The sequence below is a fragment of the Myripristis murdjan genome, chromosome 18 (genome assembly GCF_902150065.1).
Source record: "Myripristis murdjan chromosome 18, fMyrMur1.1, whole genome shotgun sequence".
NCBI classification, from domain to species: domain Eukaryota; kingdom Metazoa; phylum Chordata; class Actinopteri; order Holocentriformes; family Holocentridae; genus Myripristis; species Myripristis murdjan.
In genome coordinates this window covers 20,435,682-20,453,181 of record NC_043997.1, presented here as the reverse complement: position 1 = coordinate 20,453,181, position 17,500 = coordinate 20,435,682, and the positions used below count along the sequence as shown (strand labels likewise).

Sequence of the window (17,500 nt, the reverse complement as noted above, 5' to 3'; positions counted from 1 at the left end):
TGAATGACTATTGTAATCTCTGCATAATGACATGTGCAGTTTGAGTGGATGGCACGCTCTATTTCATCAATTGATAATTCCACGGACAGTTACTGGACATCTGTGACTACACACACACGTACACGCACACACGCATACACACACACACACACACACACACACACACACACACACACACACACACACACACACACACACACACACACACACACACCCCTGACATGCTCTTGGCCTGAGTCCCAGAACTTCTCATTCCAGTCCTAACAGCATGGGGCTGTGACTCAGACACTCTCACTTACACACACTCTCACACACACACATACACGTAAAAGTGCATGAATTCTAAAGCACAGAAACCATGCACTCAATCTTGTTAAAGAAGTATGTGTGCACATAAAAGCACATATTTGATGTGTTTTACTTGAATCTGTTAAATTATAACTGAATTATGATGGCATGGTTTCAGGACATTAAATGATACAAAATGCATCACGTGGGCAGCACAGAGCCTGGCTACCTATTCCTGCACAGACTGGAGAAAACACGCCTGGCCTGCAAGGATGAACCCAAATGTTTCTGAACACATCCAAGGCTGCTTATGACAAACATACCCATATCCATGACCTCTGATATGAGCAGATGAGGACTGATGCTGGATCGGGTTGTCAGTTCCATGTGAAGGACAATTTGGCACACTATCTCAAAGACAGACAGTTCTCTGTGTGTTTTACTGACAAGGCACATAAAGGAATAATGACTCCGATATTGATACTGAACATTGAACATATCAATATATGCAATGCAACCATGCACAACATGTGAATAAAATCATGCTGTGAAGAAACGTGTGGAGGATACAAACACACACACACACACACACACACACACACTTCTCACCTCTGTCTTTCCTTTTGCCCTACAAGACTTCCTTTTGTCCTCTGGTACATCCCAATTAATCTGGAGAGTGAGAGAGAGAGAGAGAGAGACAGAGAGAGAGAGACAGAGAGAGAGAGAGAGAGAGAGTAAGACAAGTCAGTTGACACTTGCTCATCAATGAGTGGTAACTGTTCGGACGTCACACAAACAGCGCAGAAGAATCCTCTTCTGTGTTTTTCCCACACATAATATGTGAATATGTAGGCACTCAATTAGCTCATTCAACAGTTCAGTGTGTTTGCCACTACAGGTCATGCAATGCCATACAAGATGTTGTTACAAAAAATATGATCCAGGCCTGTATATGTGGAGTGAAATTGACCTTCCAAACAAAGTTTCAGGATTGGGAATCTACAAATAAGCATTAAAATTGTATTAGTCATTCCTTGGCTGAAGGCTTAATTGTCCACCAAATGTCATGGAAATCTGTCCATATGGTTTTGAGATATTCTGCTGACAGACAATTTAACAGGGGTGAAAATATAACTTCATATGACAAACTGAAGGCACCAATCTGAATTAAGAGGTCAATAATTTCATCTTGTGGCATTATTTTGCAAATGAAACAATTAAAGACATTGAAAGCTGAGGGGAGAAAAAAGCTTGAGTACCAGTGAAAAGTGCAAATGTTCTATTAGAGCTAAATATCGCTTTGAAAAGCTTTTCCTAATAAAAGCAGGAGCACTCTACGTTTTTTTCTGAGCGCACATCGTATAAAAGCTTCAAAGTGAACATGTAAATGGCTGCAATACTCCATCAGCATATTAGAGCCAATCATGCAAATCTGAAGGATCTCATTAGAGAATTAATTGTGTGTATTATGTAAATGACAGCACAGCCAGGTGAAAGAGATTGCTCTATAAATTAGTTACACATTGAGCTCATAATGAGATGCCAGACACCTTCAGATTTGATTAATACTGTTCAGAGATGCTCATTTCTAATTTCATAATGATGAGCAGTTGTTTTCTCTCTCTCTCTCTCTCTCTCTCTCTCTCTCTCTCTGTCTCACACACTCCTTACTGTGCGTGGCGGTCGGTTCAGGTTGTTGGTGTCAACAGCCACTATGGCGTCCCTGGCGCCCAGGAACAGTTTGCCGGATGAACGGTCCAATAGGAAGGTGCTGAAGTTGGCCACGCCTCCAAACTGCTCCGGGCCCAGCATGGTTTCTGACTCTGTGAGAAGAGAGAGAGAGAGAGAGAGAGAGAGAGAGAGAGAGAGAGAGAGAGAGAGGAAATAAGTTACTGGTGCTGTTTGTTGTGTCAAGGCCTCAGAGGTTGCGGCTGTGAGGCAACATTAGGGACAGATCTTTTTCACAGCAGCCATTTTGACATGAAACAGCAGGTTATCACAGGTGTTACTAGTGACATTCAGGAAGGTTCTGTTCCATTTAAATGTAGCAGAGTCTTTCCACTGAACCAGAATGAACAAGGACAGCAGCCTGACTCTGTTAGACCTGAACCTTCATTTATGCCATTAATAACACCTGCAATTAAAAATCCTGACATCGATACTGTGATCATATTGCAGGGGTGGCTGTTGGTGCTTTCCGAAGGTATTTATTCCAGACACTTGTGTGCCATATGACGATACTGCGATATCGAAAAATCAGACGATATCCAGTCTCATATCATGATATCAATGTAGTGTTGATACATTGCTCAATCCTGGACACATTGAGATCCTAAAGATCCATTACTTAACTCTTCCAACACATCTAAATGTAAAAAAAAAAAAAAAAAAAAAAAAAAAAAAAAAACAAATAGCTGACAACAAGATGACAACTAGGTTTTGTGAATATGAAAAAAATACACACTAAGAAAAACTCCTAGATAAACAAGTGAAGAGATAAAGAGACGATGGGGGGATGAAAATGAGAAGAATGATTTTGGGTTTCGCCCTGTCCTCTAAAACAACCAAAGCTACAGATTAATTCCATTAATCCCTCTCTGTTTCTATTTATTGTACCTTCCCCCTCTAGAGTCATTATTTTCCTGCTCTTTTCCCCTGCGCTCCTTCTCTCATCACCCTTGAAACATCCTCCCGGATTCCATAAATTTGCCTCTGTTACACAATATTAATGCAGAGTCAAATCCAAGGCCGAGGCAAAAAAAAAAAAAAAGGCAACAAGCTAAATAATGCATAGTAATGACATACAATACTAAATTATGCATTATACTTTTACATAATACATGATATGTAATCTCTGTTATATGTGTCTCTTTAATCACAAATCTATCACAAGCCCAAATTCCAAAAGCGTTTGAAGTGGGTTTCAGCTGTTGTTTGCTCTCTCTACTTTCCTCCTACTCTGTCCGTCTCCCGTCATCCTGCTACGGGATACAGCCCTGCCCGTGTGTGTGTGTGTATGTACGTGTAACAGCTGCTGACAGGGGAGAGCACAGCTGTGTATTGAACTCCTCTGGAGTGATGGTTAAGAGAGAGAAAGTGATTGTGTTTGTGTGTACATACTTTTGTGTGCGAGGGATTAAACAGGTTTTTTGAAGTCCTACAATGCTGACCTTTGTTGACCTTTGAGAAGAAAGGCCTCACACTTCCAAAGACAGAGAGAGCGAGAGAGAGAGAGAGAGAGAGAGAGAGAGAGAGAGAGAGAGAGAGAGAGAGAGAGAGAGAGAGAGAGAGAGAGAGAGAGATGTTGATAGCAGAATAAAACAAAGCCAAAAAGAGAGACGGCCTCATATTTTATCAGCATGGAATCAGTAATTGGGTTCTGAAGAGATTTCTAGTTGATTTCAGGAAGAGTAGTCCTGCATCTCCATTACACACACACATATTTCTTCACACACACACACACACACACACACACACACACACACACACACAAACACTCTCCACCAAGACGCAAACAAATTGTGCCACAGATTAACTCATCAGGGGATGTATTGCAGCCCATAATGCTACTGAATAAAGCTTCTAATATTGATTTAACCGCCCACTTGTGCAAACAAACCCACAAAAGCACAAAAAGATATTACACATTCCCATACTACCCATTACACACCAGCCCGTGTAATCACTCAGCCAAACAAGTGATTAAAATGTGTGACTAATAAAAAGAACATAGTGAATTCCTACATGCATATGGACACGCACACACATAAACGCACATGCTTTGTTAATTTGTTCGGAGATTAACCCTCAGCTACCCAAGCAGCAGGATCACCTTCTTTGCATCCCCCCTGATGTAAACATATGGGAGCGTCGCACACAAAACACACACTTTATATTAATCAAGATGCTGCAATCTTTACCTCTTAAGTAGCATTATCGCCTATGGTGCAAATACCCACACACACACACACACACACACACACACACACACACTCCTCCTCTACTTAATAGGCAGATGTCAAAGAGACAGAAAAGCCAATAAGCAGCAGAGAAGAAATTCAACAACACTCACCTGCATAACAAGCTTTCCTGTTATGCAGGTGAGTGTTTCATGTTTCATCATGTTTCTAAGTATGGAAACTTAGAAACAGCAGTAAAAGATGAACAAATAAAAGGATGCATGCATGCACACACACACACACACACACACACACACACACACACACACATATATATGCACACACCCTGTATTATTCTGCAGATAGGAGATGAGGTGGCAATGATGTGACAGAAGAATACAGGAAGTGTATTCAACAGGCGACTCTTATCTAGGAACAAGAGCACAGTGACAAGAACCAACAGCTAAATATATCAATAAACCACATCCTTTCATTTTACCTTGACTAGAATTAAAGCTACAACAGAAAGTAGCATGTAACATGCATGACAAAGACACTATTGGGCACAAAGTATTTATGACTGATTTTCTTTACAACCCTAATAGGTAATTTTTCACTATTCATATCGTCAAGACACTTCCTAATATATCTCATGAGCAAGTTGAGTAAAAAAGTACAAGCACAGTAAGCAATGACAGCCTGCTTATGCCCTCCATCACAATCCATGACAAACATTTTCAGCTGAGGAGAAATGTTTTGTGGAGCAGAGATGGAATAGGGAGGGATGCATGTTGCCTTCACACTGAATATTTGGCAGCTGCAGACTAAAAGATTCAAACTTGGACAATAATCTTCTTCATATGGTGTTGGATGTGACTCAAAGTGAAGTGCCAGGGTTTTCTTATAAATGGCTTAACGGAGTCGACACGGTTTTCTACTTACTCCTCCTGTCTGTCTGCTTACCTTCCTACTGCAGCTGCTCTAACTGTCGCTTTATCTAAAATGAGAATTGACTTGAGTCTCTCTTTGACCGCAAGCACACAGTCATAAACAACCTGTAACCCCCCACCCCCCCACCCCTCTGTCCAGTCAGACTGGCTCTGTTTCCCGTAACATTTCACATGCATGTCATTTCTCATTCACTAAGAAGAAGCCATCTGTTCGGCTAAGAGTCTCCAGGCAGTAGCGGTCAAGCAGCACGCTGGGCTCTGATTTGCTCACAGAAGGACTCCACTTCCTGAAAATCAGCCAATGACTGATGAGAGATCTCAGTCTGGTAAAGCAGATATATGTGAAGAATGAGCAGAGGCAGATACACACACACACAGTGTTCATTTTTTTAACATCTGCTTCCCTAATGCAGCCATACTGCTGACAATCACAGTTGCCTGTGTATTTTGTATGTGTGTTAATGTGTGTGTATGTGTGTGTATGTGTGTGTGTGTGTGTGTGTGTGTGTGTGTGTGTCCCTTGGCCAGCCGTTTGCACAACCTGGCATCCTGCCACCTTCTCACCCAGAGCCCCTTCATTTAAAGGGAGTAATAAAATATACACACCCCTCCTTAATCTGTCAATCAAAGATGTTGTGATGGAGAGGCAGATGCACACTGCTCCATATCATCTTTTCCGACATTATTCCCCTTCCTTCTCTCCTCTTTCTCTCCTCCATCCATCTGTCCATCCATCCTTTCATTTCCCGGCGGCATCACTTTGCCAGACGACAAGCTACCCTTTCTTCAAACTCAGTTTATCGCCTGTGCCCTTCTGCCTTCACACACACACACACACACACACACACACACACAGCAATGTCAGACATGAGTGTTAGTGACACGGGCTGACGGCAAGGTCTGGAGAGATGTCCTTGTAAGTTGGTCCACGCTGGCTCTATAGGACATGGCCACACACACACAGGCACGCACGCACGCACACACACACACACACACACACACGCACACACACACACACACACACACATACGCACACATACATACACATAGTGCCATCACCTGCTGTGCACCCTAATGTAGAGATGGTTGCTACAGCTACACCATCTGCCTTTTGCCACACACACATACACACACACACACACACACACACACACAAAACAAACATCCTAAGGCTAAATATGTGTGTGTAAAGGCACTGACAAAGACAGAAAAGCGGAAAAGAAAGACATAGAGCAAAGCAAGCAGAAAAGGAAAGAAAGAAAATAGTAAATTAAAGGGAGGTAAGTTTGAATTTCTCGTTTTCTCTTCCTTTGTGGCCTTTTAACTCTCAGGCCTTGATCTGGATGGTTTTTAGAAACACTTTTTAAATGAATTTAACTCGACTTGACATGACTCTAAAGTGAAGGGAGGACGCTCTGCACGTTGGGCAACTGGCTCCTCTTTGACAGCAGGAGCTGGAGCCCGTAGCTTCTCATGTATCAGATATCACCTTCAGCTTTTGTGTTTGTGCTTGCACATACGTATGCATGCATGTGAGTATCCAGTGTGGAGCATTACCAAAAGGTCACATATTACAACAAAGGCCAGCTGCTCAAAATGTAATGGACAGATACGTTTTTTCTTACAGAATTTCTAAAAGCTCCAAGTATATGCATTAATATAGTGGATATTTTGTGATGTCATGTTGCTACCTTTTGGATGATTTAGGAAAGGCTGGGGGGATCTTAAAGCAGAAGCAGATGTCCACCCACTGGATGTGAAGCTGGCTGCTGCTGAAAAATAGAGGAATTTTGTGATAAAACATGGCTGTTATGAGGAATCAAAATCGCATGTGTGGAAAAGTGGCAGGAAATAAGGAATGACACATAAGGAAAGAGTGGGAGTTACAGCATGTGTCGAGAAAACCTGAATACTTGATGTACACTGCATGATCACACCCCCGGTATACATAGATATAAATAGCGACTGGTGTGTGTATAAATGAATAAGCAGTCCTAAAATACAAAATCTGCCTTCTTCTCCCCTGCCATGAATCATTCATTCATTATACATTAAACATGACTGAGAGGCAGCCAGGGAGAAAGACCAGCAGAGGGTGTGTGTGTGTGCGCGCACGTGTGTGTGTGTGTGTCCATTAAGGGTTTAATAAACTGGCTGTTGCTCCGAGGGGCCAACCATGGTCTCTGGCTGCAGGGCATTGCGGGACTGGCCCAACCAGGAAGTGATAAATTATACACTTCACTCCTTAATCTGTCAATCAAAACTGATGGGATGGAGAGGGACGATGTAGAGAGGAACACACACACACACACACACACACACACACACACACAGACTCCAACCCCCACAGCATCTCCGATACACACACACAAACACAGGGGCTCCTACGGTGAGACAGGACACAGCTGCACGATCACTCCACAAAAATACACATTTATTGTGTTATTATCCACTCGTCCAAATTCAATGCCATATTCCAGCTGTGGTTTCCTCTAAATTGTTTAGTAGTAGGTGGGGGGAGGAGGGGATTTTTAGGGCACAGGTTAAAGAAATAAGAGATGAGATATGGGCTCATTGGTCAGTTCACCTGTTCAGCATTGAAAACACACTCATTCTAACACTTCAGAAATAAAAACTTCTTACTATTTACAGTGCAGCCAGCAAATTCATTCACTTCAAACCTAAAATATCATTAAGTCAATATAGTTGATGTAGCTGGCTTTATTTTTTTTTTTTTTTTTTTTTTCACCTATTGTACACAGTCACCTTCCACTTTCACTTCCAAAAGAAACAGGAAAAATAATCTGTGCTGGTTCAAATGAGTGTTATTTATTTATTTATTTTATCATATTTCATTATTACTATTCTTGCTATCATTGTTCTTACTATTATTAGTATTATCAGAAGTGGTATTATTATTGCTATTAGTATTATCATGATTATTACTGTTGTTGCAACCCCTGTTAGTATTGTCATAGCTGCTATTATCACCATTAGTATTACTGTGCAGCCCTGTGTTGCATTGTTCTCACTTGCATTGTTCTACGTCCTGCAATGAGCTCCTTCCTCCTCTCTCGCTCTCTCTCCTTCTCTCAACCCTTCCGGTCGACGCAGATGACCGCCCACCCAGAGACGGGTTCTGCTTGAGGTTTTTGGTCCTGTTAAAAGGTTTTTTTTATTATACCACTTGTCTGCATAAAACGTGGCTGAATAGGCCTACCATGTGAAATCACTTGTCATTTATTTGCCATATGTAGGAGAACCACCATGGGATGTGGTGCTGCTGCGTTGTGATTCAGTGGCAGTTCTTGGGAAGAAAGTAGTTCCACCGGTCTGGAGGTGAAGGGGCTGGAAAGAGTGTTGATAATGAATCCAAAACAAACCTGTATTGTTGTGCGTCCTTTAAAAAAAATGTAGCTTTGGGTCACTGTTCAAGCACTGTTCAAGCGCTCATTCTCGTGACAGTGTAGGAGTTGACTGGTCAAACTTGAAGGCTCAATTAGACTCACATGGAGCACCAAGTGCCACTACACGGGCATCTGCACGATCCTCCTTAACAGGTGAGCCGACCAGCAAGACACTCTCCTAAAAACTTGGAGTGTTCCTTTAACTCCTGGAGGTCACTGCTGCTAAAATGAATAAATGCAACCCCCCCCACACACACACAAACACTGTATAAACTTCATGGACTTCCAGCAACTGTCCTTTCCAGTTGCTGATGCACTGAACACATGGTAAAGTCTATTATATCCAGTCACTTAATTTAAACTCAATTTACAACACTTGGAACAAAAGACAAACACAATGTCTGCCCTAGACAATAAGACTGTTTAGTCACATTGTATTGTGCATATGGGCGTGCGTGTGTGTGTGTGTGTGTGTGTGTGTGTAAAGTTTGGTTAACCCCTTCACATTGTTTCTAAGTGGTTCATTGTCTTTGCACTGATTGATGACAGAAGTCTGCTATTCAGGCATATCCTGTCTCAAGAGCTGCTCCTAGAGTGTGCTAGATTTTGTGTGTGTGTGTGTGTGTGTGTGTGTGTGTGTGTGTGTGTGTGTGTGTGTGTGTGTGTGTGTGTGTGTGCTGTATGTTTCAAAACAGATGGAGCATCCCAAGTATATGATACAAAAGGGATGGAAAGACATAGAGTGGAGAACACATAGAAAACATCTGAAAATTGAGGAAAATCAAAGTAAACGAGGGACAAAGAGCAAAAATGAAAAAGGTAAAGAGAAAGCATCTGGAAAAAGAAAGCTGAAAGGAGCAGAGTAAAGATGAACAGGTTGTATCTGCAAAATATCTTATTGCAGCCTTGCTCTTCACCACAGAGTGAAAAACATCATTTTTACTCTCATTTGTGTGTGTATGTGTGTGGGTTTATGTGTGTGAAGTGAGACACAAGCCTCCCCTTGTAGTGGTCATGGTCAATTTCAGCCTGTTTTCTGCCAATGAATGGGTCTTATAAAGGCATCAAAGCATCAAAGCCGCCTTCTCCTTAGATCTACAGAGAGAACACTATCCTGTGAGCATCAATCACTGCATACAAACGCTGCACAACGCCATGGGAAAGCTAAAACATATCATCTGTGTGACATGTTTTCAGCACGGACACGCTCAGGGATGAAAATGGAGTGAATTTTACTGAAGTGTCTGCAGCTGTGGCTTGGTTCATTTACCTCGTAATCACGCAACTGTGAGCAACGTTCAAAGAAACCAGATTCTAGGCAGCGGCCAAAACGTGAAGTAGCCACTCTCCAAGCCAAGTTGGATCAATGTTTACTTCACCCTGTACCCCGTTTTTTAATCTTTTTTTTTTTTTTTTTTTTTTTTAAATATTTTTTTAATCAATATAATAATCTCATATTTTAGGAGAATCACACAATAACCCATAACAAAACTAGAAACTCTGTGTAATATATTATAGAAGTATTGTAGTATAGTGAAGCCACAAGAGATACAAAAAAGAGACTATACAGAACAAGGTCACTCCAGTCCCACAGATCCATTAATTCTTTCTTTTTAATTAGATATAAATTTTTAAAGAGCTGCAGCAAACTTTATACATGTATGCCAGGGTGTCTGCAAGTCTCATCATGTTACATTTAAGACTTTTTAAGACCTTTATACATAATGTTGTCACTGAAATTAATGTACAAATGAAAAAACAGTATATGAGTGTCTTTTTCATGACCTCTGAGAGCGAACCAAAGACTTGCAAGCTGTATTTGACAGTACTCAAGAAGCCTTTGGATTTAGGGTAACAAACTCAAAACACTGAACACTATTTCAGGATCACCAGAATGTATGATACACTCATGAAATTTTATTTTGTGTAGTAACTGGTACTGGTACTTTAAAGTTACACACAACATAATGTCATTTATTGCACCTTAGAAATTGCACTTGTACCAGAATGTTCTAGGAATATAATAATGAATTTTTATGAGGGGATTTCTTATATGCAATCCTCAATTCATCATCAGTCGTCATAACAACAGAGTATGGCTGACTGAACAACATTATGTTTACAGTGTACTGACATTAAGGCTCTGCTACATTAACATTAGCTGGTCTTCCAAAACGACCTTGACACACTCTGTTGGCCTCTCCTTTGAGGGTCTTATGTGCTGGAGGGCAGCGAGCAACACACACACACACACACACACACACACACACACACACACACACACACACACACACACACACACACACACACACACACACACAGAGAGAGAGAGAGAAAGAGAGAGTCCTCAGGGGAGCTGGAGGACTACCAGGCATTAAGAAAAAGAGGTGAAGGGAGAGGAAGGAGATCAGAGGAGCGGAAGAAAGAAACAAAGACAGAAGGAAAGAAAGACAGAAAGAGGTGGGGGAAAATGAAGGGGGAGTGAAGGGGAAGAAAGGATGGAAGATGGAGAGGAGGTGGTTAGTTCATCACTTTATATGCCCCTCTTCTTTTTCCTTCCTCTATTTTCTCTCTAGGTATAAGTCCCCTTTTTTCTCAATGGGTGCTGCTGTGTCCAGGTGTGTGTGTGCTCACAAATGGATTTTTAAAGTAAATAAATAAAATCTAATTGACGACTGCAAAGACAAAGACCTCAGTGTGGCTGCACACAACTATACCTTCATTTTCTGATTACTCTTTCACTTTCTGACCTCCCACCTCCTCCTCTTCCCTAATTTCTCACCCACCCCCAACCTCTCTCTCTCTCTCTCTCTCTCTCTCTCTCTCGGGTAGGAGGCTGCTGGCTCTGGGTGATAAGCAGTTGCACTACTAATCAGGCTTGCCCTAAATTCGCCCATGCCCTGCAGGATTAGCATGTGTGTGTGTGCGTGCGTGTGTGCGTGCATGTGTGCATGCATGTGTGTTGGTTTAGACGCCTGGTGCCTACAGCATTTACCCACCCTCACACAGAAGCTGTGTGCATGTGTGTACATGAAGCTGTGTGTGTGTGTGTGTGTGTGTGTGTGTGTATGTGTGTGCGTGTGCGTGCGCGTGCGCACGCCCAGGAGTTTCTATATGAATGAATCATTGAATCAACACGATCCAGTTATTTTTATCTTACAGTAAGACACTACTGCTGTATATATTCAAGGATTCAAGGATTCAAGGAAGGATTCAAGGAACTTTATTGTCATACCAGTTCACACTTACATGCTAGTGGTACGAAATTAGCACTCAGGTCCCGGTATAAGCCAAAAAACCCCCCCCAAAAAAAGACCAGAAAAGAAGTGTAAATATAAGTGTAAATATAAAATATAAGATATATAACAGTATATAAATATATATGTATAGGTATAAACAGTATATATAAACAGTATGTGTGGGTATAAACAGTATGTAAACTATAAACAGTATATGTAAGTAAAGGTAAACAGCATATGTAAATGTAAATAAAAATATAAATAGTATATCTATAAGTATAAACAGCCTATATATAAGTAAGTAGTATATATATAATAAATAATAAATATAATATATATAAGCAGTAAATATAAAAATATAGAGAAAAATATAAACAGCCTATGTAAATATAGACAGTATATGTATATATATATAAATATGTATATATAATATAGACAGTGTAATATAGAATGGACCAAGCCACAGAACCTGATGCCCGGGACTGGGATTCATGGAACTGTTGGACTTGGTCAGTGCAGAATTAGCTTAGTGCTAAACACGCATGTTAGTAATATTGCACTTATGGTGGAAAGTGATTTGTGCAGGAGAGGGAGAGAGAGAGAGAGATGGGAGACTACAGAGCATGGCTCGAGTTCAACAGTCTGACAGCTGCAGGGAAGAAGCTGTTTCTGAGCCTGGTGGTCTTGCTCTGTATGCTCCTCAGCCGCCTGCCTGAGGGGAGGGGCTGAAACAGACTGTGAGCGGGATGGGAGGAGTCCTTCAAGATGCGGAGGGCCCTCCCCCTGCATCGTGAGGTGTAGAGGTCCGAGGTGGTAGGAAGGCTGCTCCCCACAGTCCTCTGTGCAGCCTTCACCACCCTCTGCAGAGCCTTCCTCTCAGCAGCAGTGCAGCTGCCGTGCCACACGGTGATGCAAGTGCAGAGGACGCTCTCCACCACACAGTGGTAGAAGCTCCTCAGGACGGAGCTCCCCAGTCCAGCCTTCCGCAGCTTCCTGAGGAAGTAGAGACGCTGGTGGGCCTTCCTGACCAGACGGGAAGTGTTGGCGCTCCAGGTGAGGTCACTGGATATGTGCACACCCAGGTACCTGAAGCTGGAAACCACTTCCACAGCTGCTCCTCCGATGTGCAGGGGAGGGAGAGGGCGCTTGTCCTTCCTGAAATCCACCACCATCTCCTTTGTCTTTTTCACGTTGATGCAGAGGTTGTTTTCACTGCACCACTGCACCAGGTGTTCCACCTCCTCTCTGTATTCGGACTCATCGCTGTTAGTGATGCGTCCCACTACTGCTGTGTCGTCCGCAAACTTCACTATATGACAGCTGGGGTGTCTCGCCGAGCAGTCATACGTCAGCAGAGTGAACAGGAGGGGGCTCAGCACACAGCCCTGTGGCGAGCCAGTGCTGAGGGTGATGGAGGAGGAGACGGTGTTGTGGATATATATATATATATATATATATATATATATATATATATATATATATATATATATATATATACATATATATATATGTATAAAGTTGCATAATACACACATCTAAGCATAATAGCCCTCAGAATCATGAATATTTCAGTCCAAGAGAATATCAGGCCTTTAAAAACTCCTTCCAGTGTATTGGAAGAGAGAGAGGAAGAGAAGAAGAAGAGAAAAGAAGGGATGAAACATTAAATGAGGAGGTGAAAGGTTGACTCAAAGGAATAACCTTTATGTATCCAGGTTTATCTTTGAATGCATGAGTTTTTACTTCAGTGTAAGGCACAACCACAACACTGTCTGCAAAAAGCTAGTGCTGGATCATTCAATAGGAAATCAAACACTAGCCTTGACTGACCACAAGGTTATTGCAACACGTGCTGTTTTATTCTTCTTACTCACGCTCCTACATGCAGGACAAACACACAATCTGTATAAACCTTGAAAACCTTATATAACCTTAGAGTTATTATGGAATTAAGCTGGAATTAGTGAATATAATTGTTCACACATAGAGGGAGAAGTAAATGTGAAAGGAAACCTTTGTTATTACATGGTTCAGTAAAATCTTTAACACAAACTTTACTCACCCTCACTTGCCTGGATTCAGGACAGTGGGTTCAGACTCAACAATGAGGGAGTCTTTATCCCTCCAAGACTAAACAGAGAGCCACCAGCCATAACATCATTTCCAGCAGAATGACGGTGGACTTACGAGAAACTCTTTAAGCAAACTGAACTGTGGTAGAGTGTTGAGTTGTATAGCAAATACATTACTTTTAGCATATACATTAACACAAACGAAGTGGATTATGCCAATATAAAAAACAACAAGTCCCGGTACCCATTTTTTGTGTAATTACAACTACGCGTGAGGGGACCATGCATAAGTTTGTTGCAGTCACTACCTGCTGGATCTACTTTCCATATTGTAGTTAGTAGTCTAGAAGAGCACAGGGCACCTAATGAGGATATTTCACAACCATGTGGACTTATATAAAACAAAGTTAACTACTGAATATAACCTAACACTCTGCAAAAGTTAAATTTTGTTTTGAGAGCTTTTCACAATCCCACCTTTATTCTGCTGTGGATGATGTTATGGTTGGTGGCTTTCTGTTTGGTCTTGGAAGGACAAACAGTAGCTTTAAGGTTAGACACAGCAATAGTAAGTATCAGATTGGAAAAACACTATGTAGACAAACAAGTCTATAAAAGAACTATTTTCTCACTGAAAGACTTATTTTAACTGCTGTCTTTTACGAGAATGCTATCATTTGTTTTAGGTGGATGCACTACATTCAGCAACACAGCACAGCTGCAAAATGCATCTATTTTTGAAGCAATATGTGTAATAATTTTCACAGTATGCCTTGAACTCTGAATACTGAATACTGCATCCCTACCACCTGACTCTGACTTCTGGCCTCTTTGTGGAGAAAAGACCTTCTCTCAATGAAGATCAATGAAGCCTCTAGTGTTCAAAGTGATGCAAAATGTGGCATTAAGTGTCAAAAGCTTAAAACGATGTGTATATTTAGTCTCTTCATTAGGGATGACTATATCAAAGTCACTTCCCCACCCAACAGAGATGGTTTTGCAGGAGCATGCTCACTACAATCTAAATGTTTGTGGCAGAAATATTGAACACAGGAGACTGTACTATTTTCTGAGTGAATGAACACATCACTCTTGTTTGTATTTTTCCTTGTTTTGCCAGTGTTTTTCCCTGGGGTTTGGTGTAAACTAAAGGAGAGTGAGGTGAGGAGGGAGGAGAGAGTGAGAAAGAGGGTGTGGGGGGGTATGGGTAGATTTTGGGGAGTAAAAGCCAGATGCTGTGAGATTAACGCACTTCTGCCAACACCGCAGCAAAATATAAGCACCTCAGTGTCTCACCAAACATATACACAAACACACACACACACACACACACACACACACACACACACACACACACACACACTACCACTTTGGTTTACAGTGGCAATGAAATCACTCTTGGATATAGGGACTTGATAGAACAAAGGCTGTTTATTAAAATACATTTCAGTGTGTGTGTGTGTGTGTGTGTGTGTGTGTGTGTGTGTGTGTGTAAGTTGTTTTTGTGCGTGTGTGTCTGCAGTTATATAGTGTACACTATGCATAATTGCAAAAAGTTTAATTTCTTCTTAATTTCTTCTTGCCTTAAAAGTTCTACATGGCTTTGTCCCCTGCACACATCACCACACATCGACCCCACACATTTCTCATTAAAGAACAGCAGAAACCACAGAGCTGAAACTAACATCTGCTTGTGGTGTATACACACACACACACACACACACACACACACACACACAGTGCAAGGGCTGAAATGCATGTGCTGAAGCAACAGATGGTATGTGTAATGTGTGTAAGTGTTGACCTCTGCATCAGCCAAAGGTCGTCACTCACACGCTATTAGGGCTTAGAAATCAATACCACACACACACACACACACACACACACACACACACACAACATTTCTCTGTCACTCTTTTTGCAGCACATGTTTTGTGCCTGAATTGCAAAAATGATCTATCTACATCTATCTAGAGATTATAAATCTACTTCTCAGCAGGGCTTCATTTGGATTTGACTGTATGATTCTGAAGACTAACACCAGTATGTTTTAGACCATAATTTAAACAAATACAGTATTTTGTTCTGATATTCTATGTTTCCAAGTGATCTCCCTCAAAAATCTGCAGTGTTTCCCCCAGAAAGTGATTCTTCTTCTTCTCAGGCTGCAAAAACTTCTGAAACAGCAACAAAACCCAGTTGAAGCATGGGGTGGTAATTGCTATGATAAATATTCATGGCTGGTTGTGTGGAATCTCATCAAAATGTCACATCAATTCAGGTCAAGGACCTCCCACAGACAATCAGTGTAGTCTCCATCAGTTACACTCACAACAAGGAAGCAAACAAACTGGAGAATCTCTATCATGGACATTTATCATTAAATAAAAGGCACATATCAGCTCAATACCTCCGCCCGGTCACTACACCTCTAATCCTTTATGAAGGAAAACTACAGACACAGGAAGAGTAGGTCAGGTTTCACTTGAGTCACCACAGAGTCACAACTATTGGGAAATACAGGGAAAAGAGATAGGATTATAATGCTGCCTTATTGTGATGGTAATAGATGTACTATCACAAGGGTTTATTGACTCTTACACCTCAAGGTTGAGTGGGAGCAAGAAAAAGAATGACTGTGTATGTGTGTTCCCATGTATGTGTCACCGGAAAACAACCATGACTAAATTAAAATGGTTTAATAATTAACAAACTCTATTTTCTGTCAGCCACTGATACTGAATTGGTGATGTCAGGGCAAACACACACATGTACATACATGTACGGCAGCCGTGCATGGTGGCATACAGTGTTGGTGAACAGATGGCTTCCTGTGTGTGAGCAGTGAGTCATTAAAAGTAGTTTTGTCTCCCTTCCTATGAGTATACACACCTACTCTGCTTCGCTCTCTCTCACACACACACACACATACACCCACACAAACACACACAAACATGTGCACTGTTGATTCTGAGATTTTCACTTCCCTTTGAGTTTGACAGACATAAACAAACAATAATCAGTTTTCTTTTGAGTATTAGACACAAAATTGGTACAACAGCAGAAGAAGAGAAATGTGAAGGACACACTGGGGAAAAAAACTCACTAGGGACGGACATCAGTTGCAAATTATCTGAGGCTGTTTTATGTTTTCAACCTGTAACAGTGTCTACTTGCATTGTGCCAGACAAATAAACGAACAAATAAAAAAAGAAGGAAGAAATGACACAGAGAATGAAGAGTGATAGATTTTGGCCATAGAAGAAAAGGTTCTAGCAGCAGGATGGTCATTGCTCCATTAGGGGACCAGACAGTAATAGAGGCTGAAAGAGGAGGAAGACCAAGTCAATCAATAATAGATAAGTCAATTAGCTTCCCGCTTGCCTGCAGAGGAGAGGAGAGGAGAGGAGAGGAGAAGAGAAGAGAAGAGGAGAGGAGAGGAGAGAACAGGATTTGAGATGTTGATTTTGACCACTATGTATTAATATATTCACTCACTGATCTCTCTCTCTCTCTCTCTCTCTCTCACTCTCTCTCTCTCTTTCTTTGTGTCTCTCGCCCTCTCCCCATTTACTAATGTGCTTACTTGTCAGCACATTGTTGTGTAAAGCAAGACCACAACCATTCATTATCCTCCTCTCATCT

General features: G+C 41.5%; 1 protein-coding gene across 1 annotated transcript in view; it reads right to left on the bottom strand.

Annotated features, from left to right (window-relative positions):
• Positions 1-17,500, bottom strand: part of sema4f (sema domain, immunoglobulin domain (Ig), transmembrane domain (TM) and short cytoplasmic domain, (semaphorin) 4F) — a 66,354-nt gene that overhangs the window by 12,818 nt on the left and 36,036 nt on the right. Inside the window, exons 2-3 of the mRNA XM_030076054.1 lie at positions 1,960-2,111; positions 898-957 (exon numbers count right to left, since the gene is read on the bottom strand). Of these exons, the coding sequence (XP_029931914.1) occupies positions 898-957; positions 1,960-2,111 (212 nt within the window). The remainder of the gene's footprint in view (positions 1-897; positions 958-1,959; positions 2,112-17,500) is intronic.